General features: G+C 50.9%; 1 protein-coding gene across 1 annotated transcript in view; it reads left to right on the top strand.

Moving 5' to 3' along the window:
* Nucleotides 1–22,855, top strand: part of LOC102427515 (phospholipid phosphatase-related protein type 4) — a gene marked incomplete at its 3' end in the record, with an annotated part of 34,907 nt that overhangs the window by 6,743 nt on the left and 5,309 nt on the right. The window contains 3 exon segments of the mRNA XM_014449209.2: nt 6,977–7,081; nt 7,083–7,200; nt 18,194–18,379. Of these exon segments, the coding sequence (XP_014304695.2) occupies nt 6,977–7,081; nt 7,083–7,200; nt 18,194–18,379 (409 nt within the window).

Here is a 22,855-nt window from a genome sequence, read left to right on the forward strand (position 1 = left end):
GGGTACTCGGATGCGGGCGTATCTGCATGTGGGCGGGCCCGCCGGGAGACGGATAGAGGAGTGGTGTCTCGGTTCCTAAGACCATCGAAAATACGTGTTTTCCGGTGGTCTTAGGCGACCCCTGTGAAAGGGTCGTTCGACCCCCAGAGGGTCGCGACCCACAGGTTGAGAACCGCTGGGCTAGCAGGCCCTCCGGGAGATCCTGCCTAGTGGCATCTCTCTCCTCCAACTCCAAGGACAGAACAAGAGGTTTGCATCCAACGAAAAAGCCAATGATCCCTTCCTAACAACGGGATGAACGTCCAGTTCGCAACATCTGGTTATAGAGCTATTTCTAAACACAGCTGATCTAAAAGCTGTAGCTGAGTATGTACGGCCGTGGGGACATGTCCCTGGTCTATCGTGAATGAGTAAAGCAGCATACAAAGTAGTGTGCAAACAATATTTGGGGGACGCTGCACATATACGGGGGCAAAGTAGGTCTAGATGTGTGGGTGCAGGAAACAGTTTATTCTCATATCATTACTTTCTGATTCTTGCACTACTTTCCATATGGACAACTGTCAGCCTCCTTTTGCCCCACACTGTTATTTAACCATGTGAGACCGAGTGACAGCGGATGGACTCCTCAAATGGTTGGTCCTTTGGTAACAAGAGTCGTGGTATTTTTCCTTTGTGATTTTTCTGTTTGTTTGTTTTTTCAAGCAGTTTTTTTTTTCTGTTACATTGAGGATTCAAATCGAAATGTTATATCCATAAATAATTTAATAGAATTAAACAATCCAAGATAGGAATCGTGTACAAGAGATGCGTTTATATCTGCGTGTGGGCGATGTTTACAGAACAAAATAGTCCCTGACACTTTAAGACGCGTCGTCGCTTCCTTTGGGCTTGGAATTCTATTTTATTAAAAAATAAAATGTATCCGGAACAACACGTTTGCCTTCGTTGCGTGAGCAGGACCGTGTCTCTGAGATCTATTCTAGGAAAATAAAGGCGTGTCCTGGTCTGGGGGGTGGCCCTTGCCGACAGGCACTGGGATCAAACAAGGCCATGCGCACCCCCCACCCCTGGCTTTCTCGCTCTCCGGTTGCCATGGGCACGTCCCGCGGCCCTGCCTGGCTTTTCTTGTTTCAGAACAGCAGATGGGCGTGGAGGCAGGATGTGCTACACACACTCACCCTCCCACTCAGGACCGGAGCCCACAGATCCTAGGCATCATTTCCCTTTGGCTGCATCCGAGCCAAGAGCGTGGTGGGCCAACCCGCTGTGAGCAGACGTGATGGTCGGTCACAGTCATGCCGATGGCAACCAAGCTCCGGCAACGGAGTGGGGTTCCCGGGGGTCAACATGGGCCCTTCTTGTATTTCCTACCAGTAAGGACTTGATGAAATCGTTGGCACCGCTCTGCAGAACTCCAGTGGAACCAGAGACCGGGCCAGGCTCCTGGAGCTCTTGCTGGGCAGGCCCATGGCCGGATGGCCGGAGCGTGCTGTGGGTCCGTGCCCGCCCCGCACTGGGGGTTCGATCCGGAGCTGCCTCTTTCTGCACCCCTTCCGGGTGTGGCGAAATGCTCCTCTGCTCGTATGGTCCTTTCTCTTTTAGTTTTAGTGCAAAACCATAAATGACAGAGTGCAAAGTGACATTTTCATTTCATTCATTTGCAAAGAACGCCTTGTTCCGGGAAACGAGGTCTGAGAGGAATCTAACATACAACACCTTCTCCCGGGGAAGCGGATCATTTAACCTCTTTGCCTTCAGTGTTAAAAACAACAGCAACTGCCGAAACCGGTTTGGCTCAGTGGATAGAGCGTCGGCCTGCGGACTGAAAGGTCCCAGGTTCGATTCCGGTCAAGGGCATGTACCTGAGTTGCGGGCACATCCCCAGTGGGAGATGTGCAGGAGGCAGCTGGTCGATGTTTCTCTCTCATCGATGTTTCTAACTCTCTATCTCTCTCCCTTCCTCTCTGTAAAAAATCAATAAAATATAATATATTTTCAAAAAAAAAAAGAAAACAACAGCAACATGGCCGTCGCCTCAAGAGTGGAGCCATGATTATGTTTCTACTGTGAACGCGGCCTGCGCGGTTGCGGATGCTTCTGGGGATGGCGTGGGCACCTCCTCGCGCCCGCATCCTCCATCCCCTTCCTGCTCTCACGCATCATGTGACCCCTGGGCCTCGCATGCACACCAGCTGCTCTGTGAGACCTGGGATTGCTGGGGAGAAGCCAGTCTCTGCAAAGCGCTTACCGACCCGGCCCGGGGTGGCCCTGGGGGAAGAGCGGGTCTGTGGCATGCATCTCAGGGGCCCTCGCCAGGGACACAAGAACAGAATTCAGTGCAGATGCCTCTGTGGGACCCAGGGCGGTGCTTCTGGGGCGCTGCAGGCAGAGCTGGGGTGACTGGGCTGGCGTCCGGGGAAGAGGCTGGTTTCAGAGCAGCCGAACCAACCAACGCTTTGCGGGACCCTCTGCCCCTACGTGGCCAGCCGCCTGCGCTCCTGTCGGCCTGGAGCTGCCTGGGCGGCAGTGCAGGGGAGAGAGGAGTGTCATGCCCCTTCATGGCGATCCACCGCCAATAGCTCTCACTTCGCTTCCCTTTTCTAATTCTCTCTCTTCTTCCAGGACCGTTCACTCTTCCTTTGTGCTTGCCAGGGACCAAGGGTGGCGGGGAAGACAGGGAACATGATCAGCTTTTCCCACTCATTCTCAATTCCTTTCTATACCAACAACTGCTTGATGGGTTATTGCAACGCGTTTCATCGGCTCTCCACGTAAGTTAGCGTATAACACAGGGCGGGGCAAACGTAGGTTTACAGTTGTTCGCTTGGGAAATAATACAATAACTAATAAAAATAATACCAGAATAAACAGAGTTTTTGCGTGCTCGCAACTGTACACCTGCCTTTGCCGCCCTGTGTACTAGCTACTTTGAACAGAAGGGATCATGACATGACATAAATGATAGGGAATAAAAATGCGCTCAAATATCAGAATCCCGTCTCATTCCAAGGCCGCCCGTCAGACTTCTTAGGTACGAGCAGCAGGAACCCGGCGTCTGGCTGAGTTCTGCCGAAAAGGAATGTGTTCTGAAGGCTGTTTGACAACCTCCTGGCATCGCCAGAGAAGCTGGGCTCGGAGAAGAAGAAAGAAGGTTCGACAGCCAGAGAGTCCCAGGCAGAAGCCGTGCCGCTGACACAGGCTGTGGAACGAATCGCTCCAGTATTTAGCGGAACCATCGGTCCGGCCTACAGTTTCGTGTCTGACGGTTTGGGCTGGGCTCCCTCGCGGGTCTGTCTTCAGTGCTGATGGAACTGGGCTGACACCACAGGTGAGGCTGTGATGCTCGTCAACCAGGGGACTCGCCCCGGCCCATCCACACCGTCCACACCGCCGCTCAAGGCGGGTCCCAGAGCGCGAGGGACGTGCCATCACAGAGGACGGATATAACTGGTCACCCCCCCCCTCGCTGTGTTGTATCAGACCCCAAAATGCAATCTAAGATGTGACGTGTGCGATGTAAACAACTGGCTTTAACTCGTCAGGATGGATTTATCCTCCTTGGGTGGAGTTAACGCTGTTCGGGTTCATAATTATAAACATAGTAAATTTTAACCATAAAGATTCATTAAGCAATGTATGCGTCATAACTCTTGTGTCCATTTCTCTGTTCATGTGTTTCATAGTTTAAAGTACTTTGGCCTTTAAACTAGATTTGGCACAAACATATACATTTTCACTTAACGTTAAGGAGCAAATTCCAAAAATAAATAATTCTAGTTTTTTATAGGGTTTCCTTTACTCCTATATCAGATACATTTCTCTTGAATCCAACTCGACATCTTTTGGTGGATGGGACAGGGCCCCCACCCACTCAGCCACCCGGCCAGGGCTCAGTATACAGACTTCCGAAGATTGTGTTGCCATGATGGGTAACTGGTCAACAATGGGACAGACTGTTATTTTCATTAAAGTCCAGCATTTTCCTCTCTAATCAAATACCAGTTGGTGTCTGTGTTCAAATGACATGGAGACCCAGCTTCCAGCTGCTTCCCCATGAAATATTGGTTCATTTACTCTCATTGGCGGGCCATCTTAAATAACTTGGAGAGAACTTAGCACAGATTGAACAAATTAAAGATATTTGTGTAATGTGGCTCTTGCCATTTTATGACATTTCAAAGTTTAAAATTTTCTCTGAATAACATTTGCGAAGGCAAATGGATGTCTGAAATTTAAATGTGGTATTAAAAATATTACTCTACTGCAGTTTATGGCATATTAGGGAAGAGCTTTCACGTCTGTCAAATCTTTTTTAAAAATATCTTTTATTGATTTCAGAGAGGAAGGGAGGAGAGAGAGAGAGAGAGAGAGAGAGAGAGAGAGAGAAACATCAGTGATGAGAGAGAATCATGCCCGCCCCACCCTGGGGATCGAGCCCACAACCCGGCATGTGCCCTGACCAGGAATTGAACCGTGACCTCCTGGTTCATGGGTTAATGCTCAACCACTGAGCCACACTGGCTGGGTCAGCCATACACTCTTTGTCACAGCTACTCAATTGCCCCTGTCCTGTCCAAGTAGCCCCAGACATTACAGGGAGAAACGGGTGTTCCAATGACACCAGTTAGAAGAGCAGCCTGGATTGGGCCGATGAGCTGTCATTCACCATCCCTGCTGTGCAGCCCAAGGACCCCAGCGGCTAACTGGTCCCCACACCCTGTGCCAGAAGAGAGCCTCGAAAGCTGTGCTTCTCCCTTTGCTGCCCCCCAGCCCCCCCAGGCCAAGGCAAGCTCCGCAGGGCTGCTCCGATTCTCCGGGTAACGGGCACCTGCCCAGGCGCAGCAGCACCCACGCTGGGACGACGGGGTCCGAGTTTTCGCCCTCCCGATCGCATGCGCATCCATCCTTCCTGCAGGCACAGCACCCGCCAGAACCAGGGCCTGAACAGCTCCCACCTCAGTTACATATGCCTCCGGCGCTGGTCCTTCCTAACACCTCCTGCACCCCATTGTGATGAGTCGGGGTCACCAAGCCAGAAGTCCCTCTAGTGACCTGTGTGTCTCCTCCGCCAGGAGACCTCCTGTCCAGGCCGCCCTCGGTCACCCGGAGACTCCCTTCACTCTCACCCAGGAAAGCAGGGCTCCGAGTCCTGGCCCCTCCTTCCCAAGACCTTCGCTCGTGAGAAAACCGAGGCATCTCCCACAGCCCAGCAATCGATGCTGCAAACTCTCCTGGGGGACTCATTCTTATACACGCCATGTGCCCAGGGCACCATCAGAGAAGAATCGCGAGAACTGGATAATTATTATATACAGCCACGTGCCCAGGGCACCATCAGAGGAGAATCGCGAGAACTGGGTAATTAAAATCGGTGCTCATTCATTCTCATGTGTCGGACTCCCTTCTCACCTCTGGTGAAAGGTGCCCGTGTGCTCAGAGCTTTGAGAGAAAGTCAGAGAGTGAGACCTCACCCCAACAGACCCCGGGACCACAAAGCCCTGAGGTCATCAGTGCTGCTGACTCAGCCTCTGTTTCTCCAGGGCCAGCCTCCCCCTGTGGGAGAGGGTAGAGATCATAACATGTCTGTGCTCCGTAAATACTCACTGAGCTCCATGTATACAAAATACTGTGCTAAGGTTGAAAAGGTTAAAGAAAGACGAGTGACAGGTGGCGCCTACTCCCAAGAAGCAAAATATTGTTGGAGAAGAAAAACTAAAGACAATCAAGGCAGAATGCGACCTGGTCTACAAACCATGTCCAAAGACAGTCGGAAAGAGCCGCCGCGGGAAGAGGGTCCTCATGGACGGTGGTGGGAGGAGATCTGACTGTGGGCGGTGGGCACACAGTGCAATGTGCATACCTGGTGACACAGAAACCCACACCTGACACCTGTGTGACCATATTCACCAACGTCACCCCAATACATTAATTAAAAATAGAATCACAGGCCTGGCTGCGTGTGGCTCAGCGGTTGAGCTTCAGCCCAGAAACCAATAAGTCACCGGTTCGATTCCTGATCAGGGCACATGCCCGGGTTGTGGGCTGGATCCTCAGTGGAGACATGCAGGAGGCAGCTGATCCGTGATTCTCATCATTGATGATTCTATCTCTCTCCCTCTTCCTCATCAGGAAGTTGCTTTTCATTGGAAACTTCGAGAATGGGAGAAGGAAGAGCCGGGAAAGGCTTGCTTGCAGGAGAGCATGTTTGTGCAACGCCCGCAGGCTGGGGTGTCTGGATGTGGGGTCTGCTCTGGGAGAACGGGGAGTGAGGTGGACAGGCTGGTGAAGGGTGGACCACGGCAGCCCAATGCCACGCTAGAGACTGAACACAGGTTGTAGGCCACGGAGAGCACCAAGGGGCGTTTCTGAGCAAACCCGTGGCCTGAGAGCCAAGCTAGGAAGGGGGGCGGGGTGAACAGGGGCGAAGTGGCACCTGTCCTTCCTCCGACTCATGCCTGGCCTGCCCTGGGGAGAACAGATGAGAATATAGTAAGCCAAACGCACAGCACAGCTCACTCCGAGTGTTCGGGGTGCAGTGCAAAACAAGGGTTACCCCCCTCCCCCCACCAGGGTGCTCAGTGGTTGAGCATCCACCCAGGAGCCAGGAGGTCACCATTGGATTCCGGGTCAGGGCACACGCCTGGGTTTCACTGGGTGGTTGTTGGGGCGCCGGAGCCAGGCTGTGCGCTCCAGCATCCCGAGCTCAGCGCTCCCGGGGGACCCTCGCTCCCCTCGCTCCCCAGGCGCAGCGCTGCAGAATCCAGGGGCGCGCCCCCCTTTCGGAGTCTGACGTCTGGTTCCCACAGCCGGCAGGGGCGGGGGAGCGGGGAGCGGGAGGGAGGGGAGGGGGAGGGAGGCGAGGCCATTGCAGCAACAGTTTGGAGCGAGAGCTGGTCATCTCAGCGGGGAATCGGGGCGCGGGACCTGAGCAGGGAGGGAAGGGGCCGAGGACCGCCGGGCTGCGCCCCGAGAGGCGGGGACAGGCGGGGGCGCTGCGCCCGCGGGAATGTGACATCAGCGAGCGGCGCAGGCGGCTGGAGCAGGCAGCTCCCCTCTGCTGCGCGGTGCGCACCTCGCCCGGGAGGACGCGGACCCGGACCCGGCCGGGCCGGCGGCGGGATGTCGGCGAAGGAGAGGCCGAAGGGCAAAGTGATCAAGGACAGCGTCACCCTCCTGCCCTGCTTCTATTTTGTGGAGGTAGGTGGGCCAGGGCCTGGGCACCGCGCGGGTCCTCCCGGCAGCTCCAGGGATTCGGGACCTGGACCGGGTGCCAGGGTGCGCGCCGCCCGGAGTGCCCAATCCCCTCCCCCCCCACCTTCGGGGAGCTCCCCGCGGGGTGCCTGGGACTACCTGCCCCCCTTCCCTGGCGCTGGCTCTGGCGCTGGCTCTGGCCCTGGCTCTGGCGCTGCGGGGCGGCCTGCAGGGAAGAGGTACCTGTGTGAGTGCGGGTGGGCTGGTTCCCGGCCTCCCTGGCTGTGTGCACAGCCTCGGGGCTCCCAGGGGCCCTGAGGCCATATTCCTGGGTTTGTGTCTTCAACCTTCGAGTCCGCCTCTAGAATCCTATGCGCTGTGATTAGGAATTCAAATGCGCAAAATGCACACAGCCGGCCCCGGTGCGTGAAGCCGGGCTGGGTACAGACACTAGGACTATGGATGGCTTTTTTACCAAAAACACAAACAACGCCATAAAAGCCTTCTCCTGGCAGAGCACTATGGTGCTCCCATCTGCTCCTAAAACTGGGCCTGCGAGTCTGGGCACCATACTGCGAGCCCTCTTCCATGGTAAGCAAAAAAATTATACACGCGCACACACACACATGCATACATGATGGCTCCATGTGGGCATGCACGCATGTGGTGAAAGAAGTGACATCATCTGGTCTTACGAGGTTTGTCCATGTGCATTTGTCCTGAGCTGTGCTGAGCAGGATTACAGACAAGCAGTTAACCTGCCGCGTATTCCTAAGGAGTCTCTAACTCACCAGAATGCAGTGCTTCGGGGAGGGGGCGTGGGGGAGGGGGTGTGGGGGAGGGGCCGGGGGGAGGGCCATGGAGATTGGCAGGTGCAGGCCTTTCCTGCACCCGGGGGCCTTGCTAGGCCAGAGGCTGATGAACTCGCAGGCCGGGAGAAATGCGGTGCACGGGGGAGTGAATGCAGGTGGCCAGGGGCATGGCGCTGTGCTGTGCGATCGGAGCCTGCATTGCATGGCGGACGGGAAGACTGTTGCTGAATGATCCATACCCCTCCTCGGCCGTCGCTCGGCCAAATATGGAGGCTCAGCAATTGCAAGGACAGATGGCAGATCCTGTGCTTGTGGCCCGGGAGGCTTATCTGTGGTGGGGCCGCCCCTGCCTGACACTGGGGGAGGGGCTGGTCAGGCTGTCTCCCTGGAAAACAGTCTATTTGCAAGTGTTGTCTCAAGGGTCACAAATGGTTTTAAGGGGAGTCCCTTGGAAGAAAGAGGAAGGTGGTTTGCAAAAAGTGTCAGAGAGATGATGGCTGCCTCCCTCACCCACCAGCCCTGGGAGAAAAGAAATTGTCCTGTTTACTTAGTAACGAATGGGCCCACACACTGCTGCCCTTCCTCTTTCCAGGAGGGGGTTTGAGGCCGTGTTTTAGGTGATTTTACCAAAAGATAATAAAGAATTTCCAAAAGAGACATGTGGGCAGCAGAAGACGCCCTGATGAACAGAGTAAAGGGCCCCGCCGGCGTGGCTCAGTGGTTGAGCGTCGACCTGTGAGCCAAGAGGCCACGGTTCAATTCCCGGTCAGGGCACAGGCCCGGGTTGCCGGCTCGATTCCCAGTGTGGGGCGTGCAGGAGGCAGCCGATCCATGATTCTCTCTCAACATAGATGTTTCTCTCTCTCCTTTCCTCACTCTGAAATGGATAAAAACATTTTTATAAAAGGGTAAGAGAGATGGGCACCTGCTTCTGAGTTAAACCCTGCCCAGCCGTTGGTCACGTGGCTGGCCCGCTGACTGTAGGAAGGCGCTTTCATTGACGTCGGGATGGACTCCCTGTGCCTGGGAGAGGCGGGTTGATTGCGGGGACCCACCCCGGACAGAGCACAGGGAGGTCAGCCGGGGCTGCTGCACGTGGATGAGAGCCTCTGAGCCGCTTCGAGGAAAACGCTCCCCCCCCCCCCCGCCCGCGAGGGGCGCACAGCGGGGGGTGAGGGCTGAACCCCGGTGTGCTCTTCAGAGGCACCTTGAACGGCGGGCAGGTCCCTGCGTCTAGAACGTTAACAGTGAACACGCCTCACGAGGCGTCTCGAGGCAGGAACATGGCCCTGAAGCCCCTCCTCTCCCGGGTGGGAGCCCGCATCACCATTCGCCCTGCCCCGGTGGCTGCCCTCCGAGAACTCCCCGCTGGCAGCAGCTCCTGGAAGCCCATTGGTGGCCTTTGAATGAGCATCCATGACACTGTGTCTTGGGGTGCGGAGAACAGCCACAAACCTGGCTTGCGGATGGTCTCCCGGAAACGTAAATGCAGGGTGGATGGCCAGGGACCCTCTAGAGAGCGGGGAGACAGGCGCGCCCCTCTCTAAGGGCCTGGGGGGCGGGGGGGCATTGCGGCTCCCTGGAACGACTCATATGAGTAAATCTCGCTATTCCGTCTGCTCTGTTCAGGGAAGGTCATGGTGGGGCAGGAACTCTCATACCAAGGGCATCGGGGTCTTATCGGGGAGAACAGAGCAGCAGGGGGAGCGGTCTGCTGCCCTGTGGGTTCCCACGCACCCTCCACGGGCGGAGTACCCCTCAGGATGGCGCCGCTGCTGGCTGCACACCTGGAACCGGGGGAGGCCCCGCCTGCCCCCGCCCCCTGCTCCTGGGAGGGGCTGTGCATGTGCCTAAATGTGCTTCCTGCCCGCGCATCCACTCTGCTCAGACGCTGCCCCCACTCGCATTCTGTTCAGAGACAGGCGTTCCCGTCCATTCGGTATGTGAACAAACCGGGGGTAAGTGACCCTCGAGGCCAAGAAGAGAGAGGTGCTCAGTAAGCAAAGGGGACAGAGGGTCTTTCCAGGGAGACACTAGCTAATGTTCGCTTCACGGAGGTAGAAGTGTGACCTGTAGGCAAAGGTGTTTGCATAGGGCTGTCGATGCAGATGGTTTGAAATGCCTTCTTTATTTTTTTTAAAATATATTTTATTGATTTTTTACAGAGAGGAAGGGAGAGGGATAGAGAGCTAGAAACATCGATGAGAGAGAAACATCGACCAGCTGCCTCCTGCACACTCCCCACTGGGGATGTGCCCGCAACCAAGGTACATGCCCTTGACCGGAATCGAACCCGGGACCCTTCAGCCCGCAGGCCGACGCTCTATCGACTGAGCCAAACCGGTCAGGGCTGAAATGCCTTCTTTTATGTGTGCGGGCGCGCGCACACACACACACAAACACACATATGCCTCTTTCCACATACAGGCACCCAAAGACTGGGGGGGGGGGGGGGCGAGTAAGATACCATCCCTCTCCCCAGGGAGTCTAAAATAACGGTATCGGAGGCATCGCAGATTCAAATGCTTTACACACCACAGACTCGAGATTGCACGGCAGGTTTTCACTAACTGGACAGTGGAAGTGTCAGGGGGTGTTGGAGCAGGTTGGTCACCAGGGGGCCAGGGACTAGACAGTGGTGCAGCGGCAGCACCCACCTCTTTGGCCAGAGCTCAGAAAGCCTTTGTGGGAGCAACGGTGCCCTGTGTGGTCCAACCTGGACCCCGGGTCTTTGCGCTTTTGGGGTCTTCACGAAGCCTTCAGACCATTGTTTCCTTCCCAGGGAAGGGGTCCACGGAGGCCTAATTAGCAAGCTCGGCAATTCACAGAGTTCTTGTCCTAGCTCCTGTGCCACATGCAAAGTAAATAGATAAGTCGTTTGGCCTTCCTGCTGGGGTGTGGCTGGCTTATTCCCTTTTACATGAACGTCAGCAGCGGCAGGAAGCACAGAACCTCAGATGTCTGCATTGCACCCACCAGAACAGCAGCGGGAGACCCCCCCTTTTCTAGATGACGGGGGGGAGTCTGCTCCGGCTACCCCAGACGCTGGCGAGGCTGAGCGGGCCCAGCTCTCCTCTCCTGGAGGCACAGGGCACCCAGGTCTCTGATGGAAAAGAAGGGGAACCAGGGAACAGATGCCCGAGTTTTAGGGAGACCACAGGACGGCATTTCCGCAACTACTGAGACAGATACTGAACCTCAGCCCTGCCACCGGGGGGTGGGGCACCATTCCTAGGCACCACCGTGTACCACCGTTCTCCACGGCCACGTCACTCAGATGGTCTCCGTCCTGCTTTCCTCAAACAGGGAAAAACAAGTGCTGGCTTCTACCAACCTCAGCCTGAGGTTAATGATGGCGACGACTATCATAATAAAACTAAAAAATAAAAAAAAAGAAGCCCAGCCGGTGTGGCTCAGTGGTTGAGCGCTGCTGACCTATGACCCAGGAGGTCACAGCTCGATTTCAGGTCAGGGCACATGCCTGGGTTTCGGGCTGGATCTCCGGGGCTGGGGTGGGGGGAGAGGGGGAGGTGTGCTGGAGGCAGCCGATCCATGATTCTCTCTCATCATTGATGTTTCTATCCCTCCCTCTCCCTTTCTCTCTGAAATCAATAAAAAAAATATTTTTAAAAACAAAACAACAACAAAAAAAGTATCTGAGGCACAATTGTTCCTGTTTACGCTGGGAATGTGTTACCGATATCACATGTTTCCGCTCAGTACATGTATACAGCCCAGGCTATGGCTCAGCAGCCTCTCTTTAAAAAAGAAAAAAATGAGGCAATGTCCCACTCCAGAGTGAAGTCTTCTAAAATCAGGTCCCCCGGGAACCTCTCGTTTGATTCTTTTTTTCATCACGAACGAGCGGGTAAGGGCTTGAAAAGGTTAACGAGTTCCCTGGGGACACACGGCTGATGTGGATCGGGGCTGTGCCCAATCCTGAGTATTTCTAGAATCCCTTCTATTAGACAGCTCCCCGGGATGACCACGCTCCGAACACAGGTCATTCCAATGCGACATGTGAACGAATTGGGCTCACCATGTGAAGCTGGACCTAGACACCCAGCACACATGCTTCGTGACGCCACATGGCATTCAACAGCACGTCAAAGCGGGTCTGAGGGATCTCCTGCTTTTCCCAGCGGTTAGGCCAGGGGTGGGCAAACTTTTTGACTCGAGGGCCACAATGGGTTCTTAAACTGGACCGGAGGGCCGGAACAAAAGCATGGGTGGAGTGTTTGTGTGAACTAATATAAATTCAAAGTAAACATCATTACATAAAAGGGTACGGTCTCTTTTTTTTTAGTTTTATTCATTTCAAACGGGCCGGATCCGGCCCGCGGGCCGTAGTTTGCCCACGGCTGGGCTAGGCTCTTTGAAAAGCATGGGTCTAGCTAACATCAGAAGATTGGCCCACCCAGAATTTCACAGTCACTTCCCTTGACATGAGGTCTCTGACGGACAGGAGAGGGAAGAGGCGACGTTGGGAGGGTTAGAATATAATTCACATCATTGGTAGTAAAATAACTTCGAATTTCCCATTGCAGTTTAATGTAATGTGCTCACATACATGATCTCACTTGACCCTCAAGTACAGCCCAGGAGTAGCTATTGCCTCTGCTAACCGAGACTCGGGGAGGCCCCAGGACTTGCCGGAAATCCAAGTGGCGCTCCTCGCCCGTGCTGGCCACAGAGAGGAAGGGATTGGAACTGAAGTTTCTAACGATGCGCACCCCAGCCTTCTATGGCTTCTTCTAGAATAAGTTAGCTGAGAAATGGCCTTCCCGTAGCTGCAGAATGGAGTGGTTTCCTCACGGTGACGTGAGTTCTGGAACATGGGGCCACGGGCAGAAATGCTCATTGGGACCCAATTAATGTCGAGGTGTTTCTCCTGCCAGTAATTAGACACTCATTTCTGCTAATTGCCTCCCTCCTTGCTGCACATGCTTCTGAGACTGGCATTAGACCGTTTAGGTATAAATCACAAAGGAAGTGAAAGTGCAGGGAATCGAAACCAATGCATTTTGAAGAAAAGATAAACCAGGGTGTCGTTTGGGTGTGGGAACCAGGAAATACAGGGTGTCCCCCTAAATGTATCCCCACTTTGCAGGATTATAAAGTCGGTGTTTATTAACATACAGCTCGTTTTCAAAGTGTAAAAGCATCTACAGAAATGAACCTTTTTTGTGTGTGTGTGAACACCTGTTTTCAGAGGATGATGGTTCTGGTCCAGGCTCCGCGGATAACGGGAGCAATGGAACCTGAAACATCAAGAATCATTTTGTTGGGTATCTGTGTGCCCTCCATTCCTGTTGACGGTTTTGCACCGTGAACTTTATCTTTTATGTATCCCCACAAAAAGAAAAAAGTCACTTGCACTTTAGGATAAGTTTTCTTTGTTCAAGGCTTAGACTGGCTTTGCCCAATATTTCAAATCAGTTAAACCTGAAATGGAGTGAAAATTAAGTGAGTTATCAGTTGTTAAAGTGTGTCTACATTTTGGGGGGGGACACCCTATGTGTCTCTCTCTCTCTCTCTCTCTCTCTCTCTCTCTCTCTCATCAGTAAAAACATATCCTCAGGTAAGGATTAAAGAAATAATAATAAAATAAAATGCACCATACCTTCACCCTAAATTACAAAATAATAATAAAATTGGTGTAAAAAATCAGTATTCTCTAGCAAATGTAATCTTTTGGAACACATTTCCTTTATTTTCCCTGTTCTCTAAGACTGTTCTAATGTTCTCTGTACAAATTGCTCTATTATTATTACTCACAAGTCCTCAGCAGATGGTAATTATAAGAGTCAGTCATTTCTTTCTGAAACTGTTTTCCAGTCTCCAGGTAATTTTCCTCCTCTGTATTAGTGCATAAAAACAGTGCGGCTCATCCTTTTACTCTTGACGACAACACAACTAGAGAATAAAATTCCTAATGCATGATTACATAAACCTCTTTAAATATCTTTTTAAATCTCACTTTCAGTGCAATCGGAAGATGCCATGTGATTGCATTACGTGCATGTCTATGCCAAATTTTGCACATACCATCTGTGAAATTTCGAAAGTTCTGCTGTTGAGCATTTCCAAGATGAAAGATGTCTTTGAAGATATATGTGTTAGAAGTAAACATTGTCACTTAATGCATTACACTGTCCAGTATAAGACACGGTACAGGGAAGCAATGGATCAAATTGTTCTTCCCTAAGTGGTATAAATATTTTGTGCGAACCACTCGTAGAAACAAATTGATATAAAAGACAGAGTACAAGAGACTTTTTAACACAAGTCAGAGAAACAGACATCAGAAAGGAAGAAAAATGTGATTCCCAGTTTGAAAACAAATAGAAAGATTAACGCATGGGTGGGAAAACGGCGTGTCTGGGAAACTGGCAGTTTCAAGCGGAGGCATGTCTGGAGGAAATCATGTCGCTCGGATGTTGATTCCTTGTATGTATATATGCATGTGTGTTTGAAGTCTCTCTGATGTGCGGTAATAGTGGGAATACAGGAATGATACGACTAGGCCCGGGCCTTCAGGAGGTTTCTAGTTGGGAAGCGGAGCAAAGACTGCAACTGCTCTGTCCCAGGTATGGCTGGTAAAGACCAGCGCCCAATAATTCCCTTAAAGGCAGTGGTCGGCAGACTGCGGCTCGCGAGTCACATGCGGCTCTTTGGCCCCTTGAGTGTGCCCACGAAGTTTCAATTGTACTGTACGTGCGCGCCCGCACGTGGTATTTTGTGGAAGAGCCACGCTCAAGGGGCCACAGTTTGCCGACCACTGCCATAAAGGGAGCGCTGGGAACTCAAGAGTGAGGAAATCCTCCCAAAGGGAACCGCCCAGGGCAGGCATTATGAGGAAGGAGACGAAGATATTATTGATCGTTTTAACAGCAACGACAATAATGAGACTCACGTGTATACACTGGTCTTCCTCCACGCTGTTGTGGGTCTGACTTGTACCACTTCACCCCTTTGGGCTGCCTGTGATGCTGGGTGCTAGCCTGTCCCCGAGCCACAGATCAGAAAACTGAGATGAAGGAAGCCTTCCCTGCCCACCCGGTGGTGGTGAGTGGAGACGCTACTATTACAGCCTCCCAGGCGCCACCACGGGACCAGCCTAACTGTCACCTCATCACACGAGAACCTCTTAGGAATAGAAGGCATCATGCTGTCTCGTCAACGTAGTTATTTTTTAACCACAAACCAGAAATCATGGTGGTCAATAACGTCTTTATTTAAAAACCTGCTCTGTTTCATTAAATAAATATTATATTGTCCGCAAGTAACTAGGCCTTAAACTAAAGAGTTGTTTGTTTTGTTTTGTGGTGTGTGTTTTTGTTAATCCTCACCCGAGGATATTTTTCCATTGATTTTTAGAGAGAGTGGAAGAGAGAGGGAAAGAGAGAAACATCCATGTGAGAGAAACACATCGATTGGTTGCCTCCTGCACGAGCCCTGACCAGGGTCCGGGCCAGGAAGGAGCCTGCGACTGAGGTACGTGCCCTTGACCAGAATAGAACTCGGGACCCTTTGGTCCGCAGGCCGATGCTCTATCCACTGAGCCAAACCGGCTGGGGCTAAACTAAACAGTTTCTCTGTGGCAAACATGTCTGCATTTTCAGGCGCTGAGAGGCCCAGCACCGGACAGCATCTTCAGGGTATTTTCTCTTTGGCTCGGAGCCGTCTCTCCCTGAGCTTGTGACCCTGATGGCCACGCCCCTGTCTGGTTTGCCACATGATAATTGGCACCACGGAGCACTGAGCGTAGGTAGGTTGGTTGAATGAATAATTGAATCCATAGCACACAGTCGAAAATAACTCATGTCTAGTTTAGGTTTACCAGATAAGCTGCAGAACATCCAGTGACATTAACATTTCTGATAAACAATAAATAATGTTTACTGTACATACAGTAAAAGTCATTCTCTGCTCATCTTAAAGCCTGATCTCGCCCAATGACCCGGATTTGCATTGGCTCAATCTGGTGACTCTGGTCTAGTTCTTGTTATAAATTAAGATTTACTCATTTACTCAGTCACTTGTCAACAAGTGTTTGTGGCTTCATTAAGTTATTAATGATGCACTGCATGCGGGCCATGTGCCGGGAGGAACTGTGCCCTGGGGACTCGGCAGTAAACACTGGCCGACGCTCGCTCCATGGAGCATGTGTTTCCAGGGTCCTGCAGAAACTCGCATTCCCCGGGGTGACATCTGGACCAGAATGGGAACCACTGGAGGGGGTGAGATAGGAAGTGATAGGGGTTGAGATAGGGAGAGCAGTGAAAAATAAGTATGTGAAGTGTTACATGGACAAGGTCATTTCAGTCCATGGTCAGGGCCCGGAAGAAAAGCGAGCAAGATGGACAGGGTGGAGAGGGAAGGGTGGGCCAAGGCTGCCTTAGAAAGTTACTGCTACTTGGCAAGAGGAAGCCAGCCAGACAAAGAGCCAGGAAAGAGCACCAAGGAGAGAAGGAACAGCCAATACCAAGGGCCCGGGGTAGAAGGGGATCGAGTATCACAGGAAAAGGGTAAAGGCCGCGGGACTCCATCACATGAAAAGCTCCGCACGGCAAAGGAGCCATCACATCAGCAAGCATGAAAGGCTACCTGCCCACTGGGAGGCCATAGTCCCAAAGCTGATAAGGGGTTCATATCCAAAAGATAAATGAGCTCATATAACTCAATACCTTCCAAAAGATCCGATTAGAAAATGGCTGGAGGATCTAAGTAGGCATTTTTTTCCCCAAAGAAGACACACAAATACCCAACACAGACATAGGAAGGTGCTCTACATCACTAATCAGCAGGGAAATGTAATCAAAACCACAGTGAGACACCACCTCACACCGGAAGAGTTACTGTGACCGAAAAGGGAGGAGAGAGGTGTTGGTGAGGGTATGGAGGACAGGCAACCCTTGTGTGCGATTGGTGGGACTGTAAATTGGTGCGGCCACTGTGGAAAGCATATGGAGCGTTCTCAAAAAATTAAAAATAGAATTACCATATGATCCCACTTCTAGGTATATATCCAATGGCAACTAAAATGCCAACCGGAAAAGATACATACCCCACCATCTTCAATGCAGCATCATTTACAATAGCCAACACATGGAAACAACCCCAGTGTCCACTGATAAAATAGGAAAGAAAATGTGGTACATACATACAATATATTATTAACCCATGAAAAAGAAGGAAATCTTGCCATTTGCAACAATATAGACTTAGAGGGCATTATGCTCAGGCAGACTGAGAAAGACAAATACTGTGTGTGGAATCAGTATTACTTTTATGTGGAATCTCAAACAACAACAAACCAAACTCACAGATACAGAGAACAGATGGGTGGTTGCCAGTGGAGAGGGGTGGGGTGGGCAAAATGCGAGAAGGGGGTCCTGAGTTACAAATGTCCAGCTCTAAGATAAATAAGTCCCGAGGATATAATGAACAGCATGAAGACTATAACTAATCAGACTGTATTATACATTTAAGAGACTAGATCTGGAAAGTTCTCATTACAAGGACAAAATGCTTTGTAACTTTGTGTCGTGATGGATGTGGGCTGAGTGTTGTGGTGATCCTTTTGCAATATATACAAATACCAAATCATTATGTTGTACACCTGAAACTAATATAATGTTGCACGCCAAGTAGATCTCAAATATTAAAAAAAAATAGCAAAGACCAGTTGGGCTGTCATGGGCTGGGGCTGGGGAATGGTATAAGCATGTACCAGAAGATGTGAGAAGCAAGCCAGAGCTGGTCCTGTAGAAACTCGCATCCCCCGGGGTGACATCTGGACCAGAATGGGAACCACTGGAGGGGTTGACATAGAAGCGATTTGTCCTCAGATATTTGTCCTCAGCCCTTGGGGTGATGGGTAGGAAATGGCTGGGCCGGGTGGGGTGGGTAGGAGTGAAAGTGGAAGCCAGTTAGGAGGTGACCGGGGAGCACAGGTGAGTGACTGCATGGGCTCCTAGCAACCGGCTGACCCCGGTGGATGACCCGGAGGCGGGCTCTGAAGGCAGAGGCAATAGTGCTCATGAATGACGTGAACTCTGAAGCTGGCAAGAGTGGTGACAGGGGGCAGGGGGGGGGGTCACACTCATTTCCTACTTCAAGGCGTGGGGTTCTGTGTGTGACCTGCAGGCGAGCATAAAGCGACCCATGTCCTTCCTCCTCAGCTGCCGATCCTGGCCTCGTCGGTGGTCAGCCTGTACTTCCTGGAGCTCACGGATGTCTTCAAGCCCGTGCACTCGGGGTTCAGCTGCTATGACCGCAGCCTCAGCATGCCCTACATCGAGCCCACCCAGGAGGCCATCCCGCTGCTCATGCTGCTGAGCCTGGCCTTCGCGGGGCCTGCCATCACGGTGAGCACTGCCCCCAAACTGGGCCGTCGGCCCCAGAAAACTAAGGCGGCCCACACGTTGCAGCCAATGGGTTCAAAGCAAGTGAAAGGTGAAGTCTAGCTCCAGGCCCGGAAAGACCGTGTCTCTGAGAGGCCTTGACGACATCACGTGGGAATACATCACAGTTTAAAATCACTGGCATGAATAACTAAAGGAGATGTGATTGCATGAAGGTTCGCTAACGGTTTCTAAATCATTTGGGGGGGAAAAAGGTTTGTAACTGCATAACTCTTGAGTGGCTAGTACAATGTTTCTGGTCCATACACTCATTAATGCATTATCCTCGTGCGTATGGGGTATCTGAAGTGTGGAAGCTGCAGGGAAAACAGGTGACTATGTAGCCAACAGATTAGACTCTCTTCTCAAAGCTGCATGTTGATATCTCTCAGCATTTCCTTTCATACTTGATTGGCACTTTTCACTGATTCCGAGCACTGTGGGTCACCAACTATAGAGAGGGCGTAACTCACGTCACACACACACACACACACACACACACACACACAGAAAACACTTCAGATGCAGAACAGGCACTTGCATTTAAAAATATGTAACATAAAGAAATGCCCTCCCCTGCTGGAACTGAATTAAAAACATAGTTCTTTTTAGGTTGCTAATAGACACATTGTGAATAACACTCTTTTTTGTTAATCCTCACCCCAGTATATGTTTATTGATTTGAGAGAGAGAGGAAGGGGGGGCGAGAGAGAGAGAGAGAAAGAGAGAGAGGGGCGTTGATGTGAGAAAGAAACATCAATCTCCTGTACGCACCCTGACCAGGGATCGAACCTGCAACCTTTTGGGACGATGCTCCAACCAACTGAGCCACCCAGCCAAGGCAATAGCATGCTTTTTGAGAAACTCATTCATAAATAAGACTGACCAACCCTTCCCCTCATCTCCTGTGACCCCAGAATCCTACCTAAAGGACAGCAAACATGTTTCAAGGTGAATCATATTTATTTCTGACAGGAGGGACTCTGCCTTTGCGCTCCTCGGGCTCACGAACATCGGGGGAGGGACTGCTGAATAAAACGCTGCCTGGGAACGGGGTTTGTACCCCTTTCCTAACGAGCTGGCTGGTGCTGGTTCGGCGATCAGCAGTTTTGGGCGAGTCTCGGCATTGACCTTCTAAAGTCTATGCTTGCATTGGCTGTGAGTTTGTTTTCTAAAAATTCCCCCTGCATTAATAATCATAACATGCTATTTGCACTGCACATAAATCACACCAAATGCTCTCTCCAGATAAAATTAGAACCTAATTTTCCAAAGAACTTCATCACGCTTAGAAGACCTCAAAACACTTTGAAAATCAATGAGTTGCTTGAGCGCAGTGACTCCGGCGTGCTGGGAACTATTAATGATGCATTTGCAGGTAGCTGAGACCCGGACGAAGAGAACACATTTAAAGTGCGATGTTGCTCAGAACAACATTGTTTTCCTGTCACTTCTTTAAGGACTTGTGAAAAATCCATACCGCCCACTCCTTTTATAAGAGCAAAATGAATATGTGCTTTAACGCTATTACACTAGAAAGCATTTCTCCTCGTTGGGGGGGCAATGGACAAATTTATAGATTGGCTTGTTTGAAATAAAATACTGTACACATGGCCACGAGTCTGCTCAAAAGGCTGTGTTGATATTAACCAGCTGAGTAATTTGCTTTTCTATATCCCTGTCTTTCTCCCCAGGTATATTTTATTGAGCAGCTAGAAAAGCAAGTCTAGTTGTATCGCAACCTCCCACCCAGCACCATTACTCTCATATCTATCCCTTTGCTGACACATGTGCTGGGGACGGGGACCTTGGCCTCATCTCTGTGTTTCTGCTTCTCTGACTCCCTCATTTCCCATAAGAAATTCTTAACATGCAATGGAAGGAGGCTTCCTGGGGGATTCTGGGTCAAAGTTTTCTTTCTTGAGCCCTGAGAAACAGACATGGAAACAGGCGGGTGCTTCTGGAAATACATCAGCAAGCACCTCCCCTCCCCAAGGAGAATTCCATCTTTAACCAAATTCGGTCTTTTTGAAAATCCATGCAATGGCATAGAGACCAAGGTTGAATGGAAGTGTGAGGAAAACACTGGTGTTCTCCTTGGAGAGAGGGACAGTGGGTGATGTCAAAATTCAGACAAAAGCCCTAGCCGGTTTGGCTCAGTGGATAGAGCGTCAGCCTGTGGACTGAAGGGTCCCGGGATTGATTCCAGTCAAGGGCACATGCCTTGGTTGCAGGATCAGTCCTGGTTAGGGTGTTTGCTGGAGGCAACCATTCGATGTGTCTCTCTCACATCCATGTTATTCTCTGTCTCTCCCCCTCCCTTCCACTCTCTCTAAAAAAATAAAATAAAATAATGTTTTAAAGCTTAAAAACAACAACACACCACTCTCTCTATAATCAAGCCAGATAGCTGGAGAGCACAGTGTTGACATATGTGTTTCAGCATATTAAGCAGCTCTAGTAGAAAACTCCGGAAACTTCAAGGTCGTTTGAGATCATGGCTGTTGTGTTGTATGGTAAGACACCATTTCCAAATGGCATTATACCAACAAATTCTTATGTAACCTCGCATTCACTAATAAGAAGTGCATCATCATTACAGATGTAATTAAAAAGAAGGAAACAAAATTATCCACAGAATTGTTATTGAAGAAGTGAAAACAAACTCAATCTCTTTTAGCCCTATGACAATGCATTTCAGGAATGAGTGGGTAATTTTCTTGCGATGATCAATTTGAGACAACCATTATGCGATTCCATGCGCGTGGTGCGCCAGGCAGAATGCAGAACCTTTTGTGTTGCCATGCCTACCTTAAAGAGATAATGTAGGATGATATTTTTCAAGACGTATAATTAACTCAATGTTCAATGATTTGGAAAAAAATCCTTTTGATTATTTCTCTATGATTGATCTTAAAAGCCTAGCATGTATGCCACATGATTTTCACACACGCGTGGTTATTGGTAGAGTTTCATTAAGAAAATTGATTTTTATACAAATGCAGATTCCATAGTACCTATAGAATTAAACAGAGCAGAAGGCCATGGGGTCCCTATCATGAGTTTTTAAAAGCCTATCATTTTAAATACTTCATAAAATATTATGCTCAGAACTGGAACTGGGACATTTCCCTGGAAAAATCTATTTCAGCCCTAATCATGTTGTAATCCTTAAAGTGACACAACCGCTTATACTGAAGGGACTGCTGGGATCTCATGTAACCCTGCTTTTCTCAGTTCTGCATGTTTACACAAGTCAATTCTAATTTCGCAATAATCTCGTAGGCATGGTAACCCCAAATATTTTAGATTTCTTTTGCATAAATAAAACTCATGATTTCAGATCTTGCTTCCCTTATACAGAGTGACCCACAGCCCAGACGCCCAGGGTAATTAGCCGACGAGAATCCCACAGTGAGGGGACAGGTGCAGGCCCCACAGTGCCAGGGACTGAGCCGGACAGTGAGGGTAAAAGGTAGAGAGAAACGGGTCTCTCACAGAGGGTCGGGGTTAGGGAGAGATCATCAAGGGCATGACTGACGTGCACTTTAACCGGCTATGCCAGAGGGCAGGGCGGGTGCTGAGGAGCCACATACAAGGGGACATCCTTCAATTGGGGTCTAACTATAGTCACTCCCCTCACTGACATCCAGTGTCGTAGAATCCTACGGCAAGTGCAGGCCCCTACCAGACAGCCTTTCTGCTGGGCAGTGTGCTCGTCTGTCCATTGGCAACACGTTTCTAACTGGCTTATACCCAGGACACTGCCCAGTAGGAATGGAGAACATCTCAGAAATGACTTCAGCCACATCAGCCACAATTCCACTTCAACTGTCCTGGAGGCTTCCCCTGACATGAGCTTCCCTAGAGTCTCCCGGAGCCTGCATCCTCCGATAAGACAGCCCTGGCCACCTGCGGCTATTTCCCTTTAAATCCAGATGGCCTTACATTTTAAATAATTAAATACAATGAAATGAAAGAAAAACTGGGCTCCTCAACTGCGGCAGCTGAATTTCAAGTGCTCAGTGGGCACGGGTGGGTAGCGGCTCCCGCAGCGGGCAGGGCGGAGGGCACGTCCATGTCGCAGAAACTCCCACCGGACACTGCGTTGGCAGCACCCACCTCCCCTCACGCATGCTCTCTGTGGGTAGACCCTTCTGCGCAATCCCCGCTGCTTCACTGCCACAATCTGCTGGTAGGTGCTCCTGACCACACCCCTGGTACTATTCCATGCTCCTCGGCATCTTGTTTCCTGGGTTTAGGAATGAAGTGCCAAGATTTCAAGAATGAGGGCAGAATCCGTCCCCGGGGGGTTCATGGGTTAGGAGCCACTGGGTGCTGGTGAGCCAAGGGCCAGATCTGGTGCTGCCACATGGAAACTGCAGATGCCATCAGGCCCTTGACCAGCGGCAGGAGCTCAGAAGGTCCAACCGATGCCCT

This window comes from Myotis lucifugus, unplaced genomic scaffold (assembly GCF_000147115.1).
Source record: "Myotis lucifugus unplaced genomic scaffold, Myoluc2.0 scaffold_1072, whole genome shotgun sequence".
In the NCBI taxonomy this organism is placed as follows: domain Eukaryota; kingdom Metazoa; phylum Chordata; class Mammalia; order Chiroptera; family Vespertilionidae; genus Myotis; species Myotis lucifugus.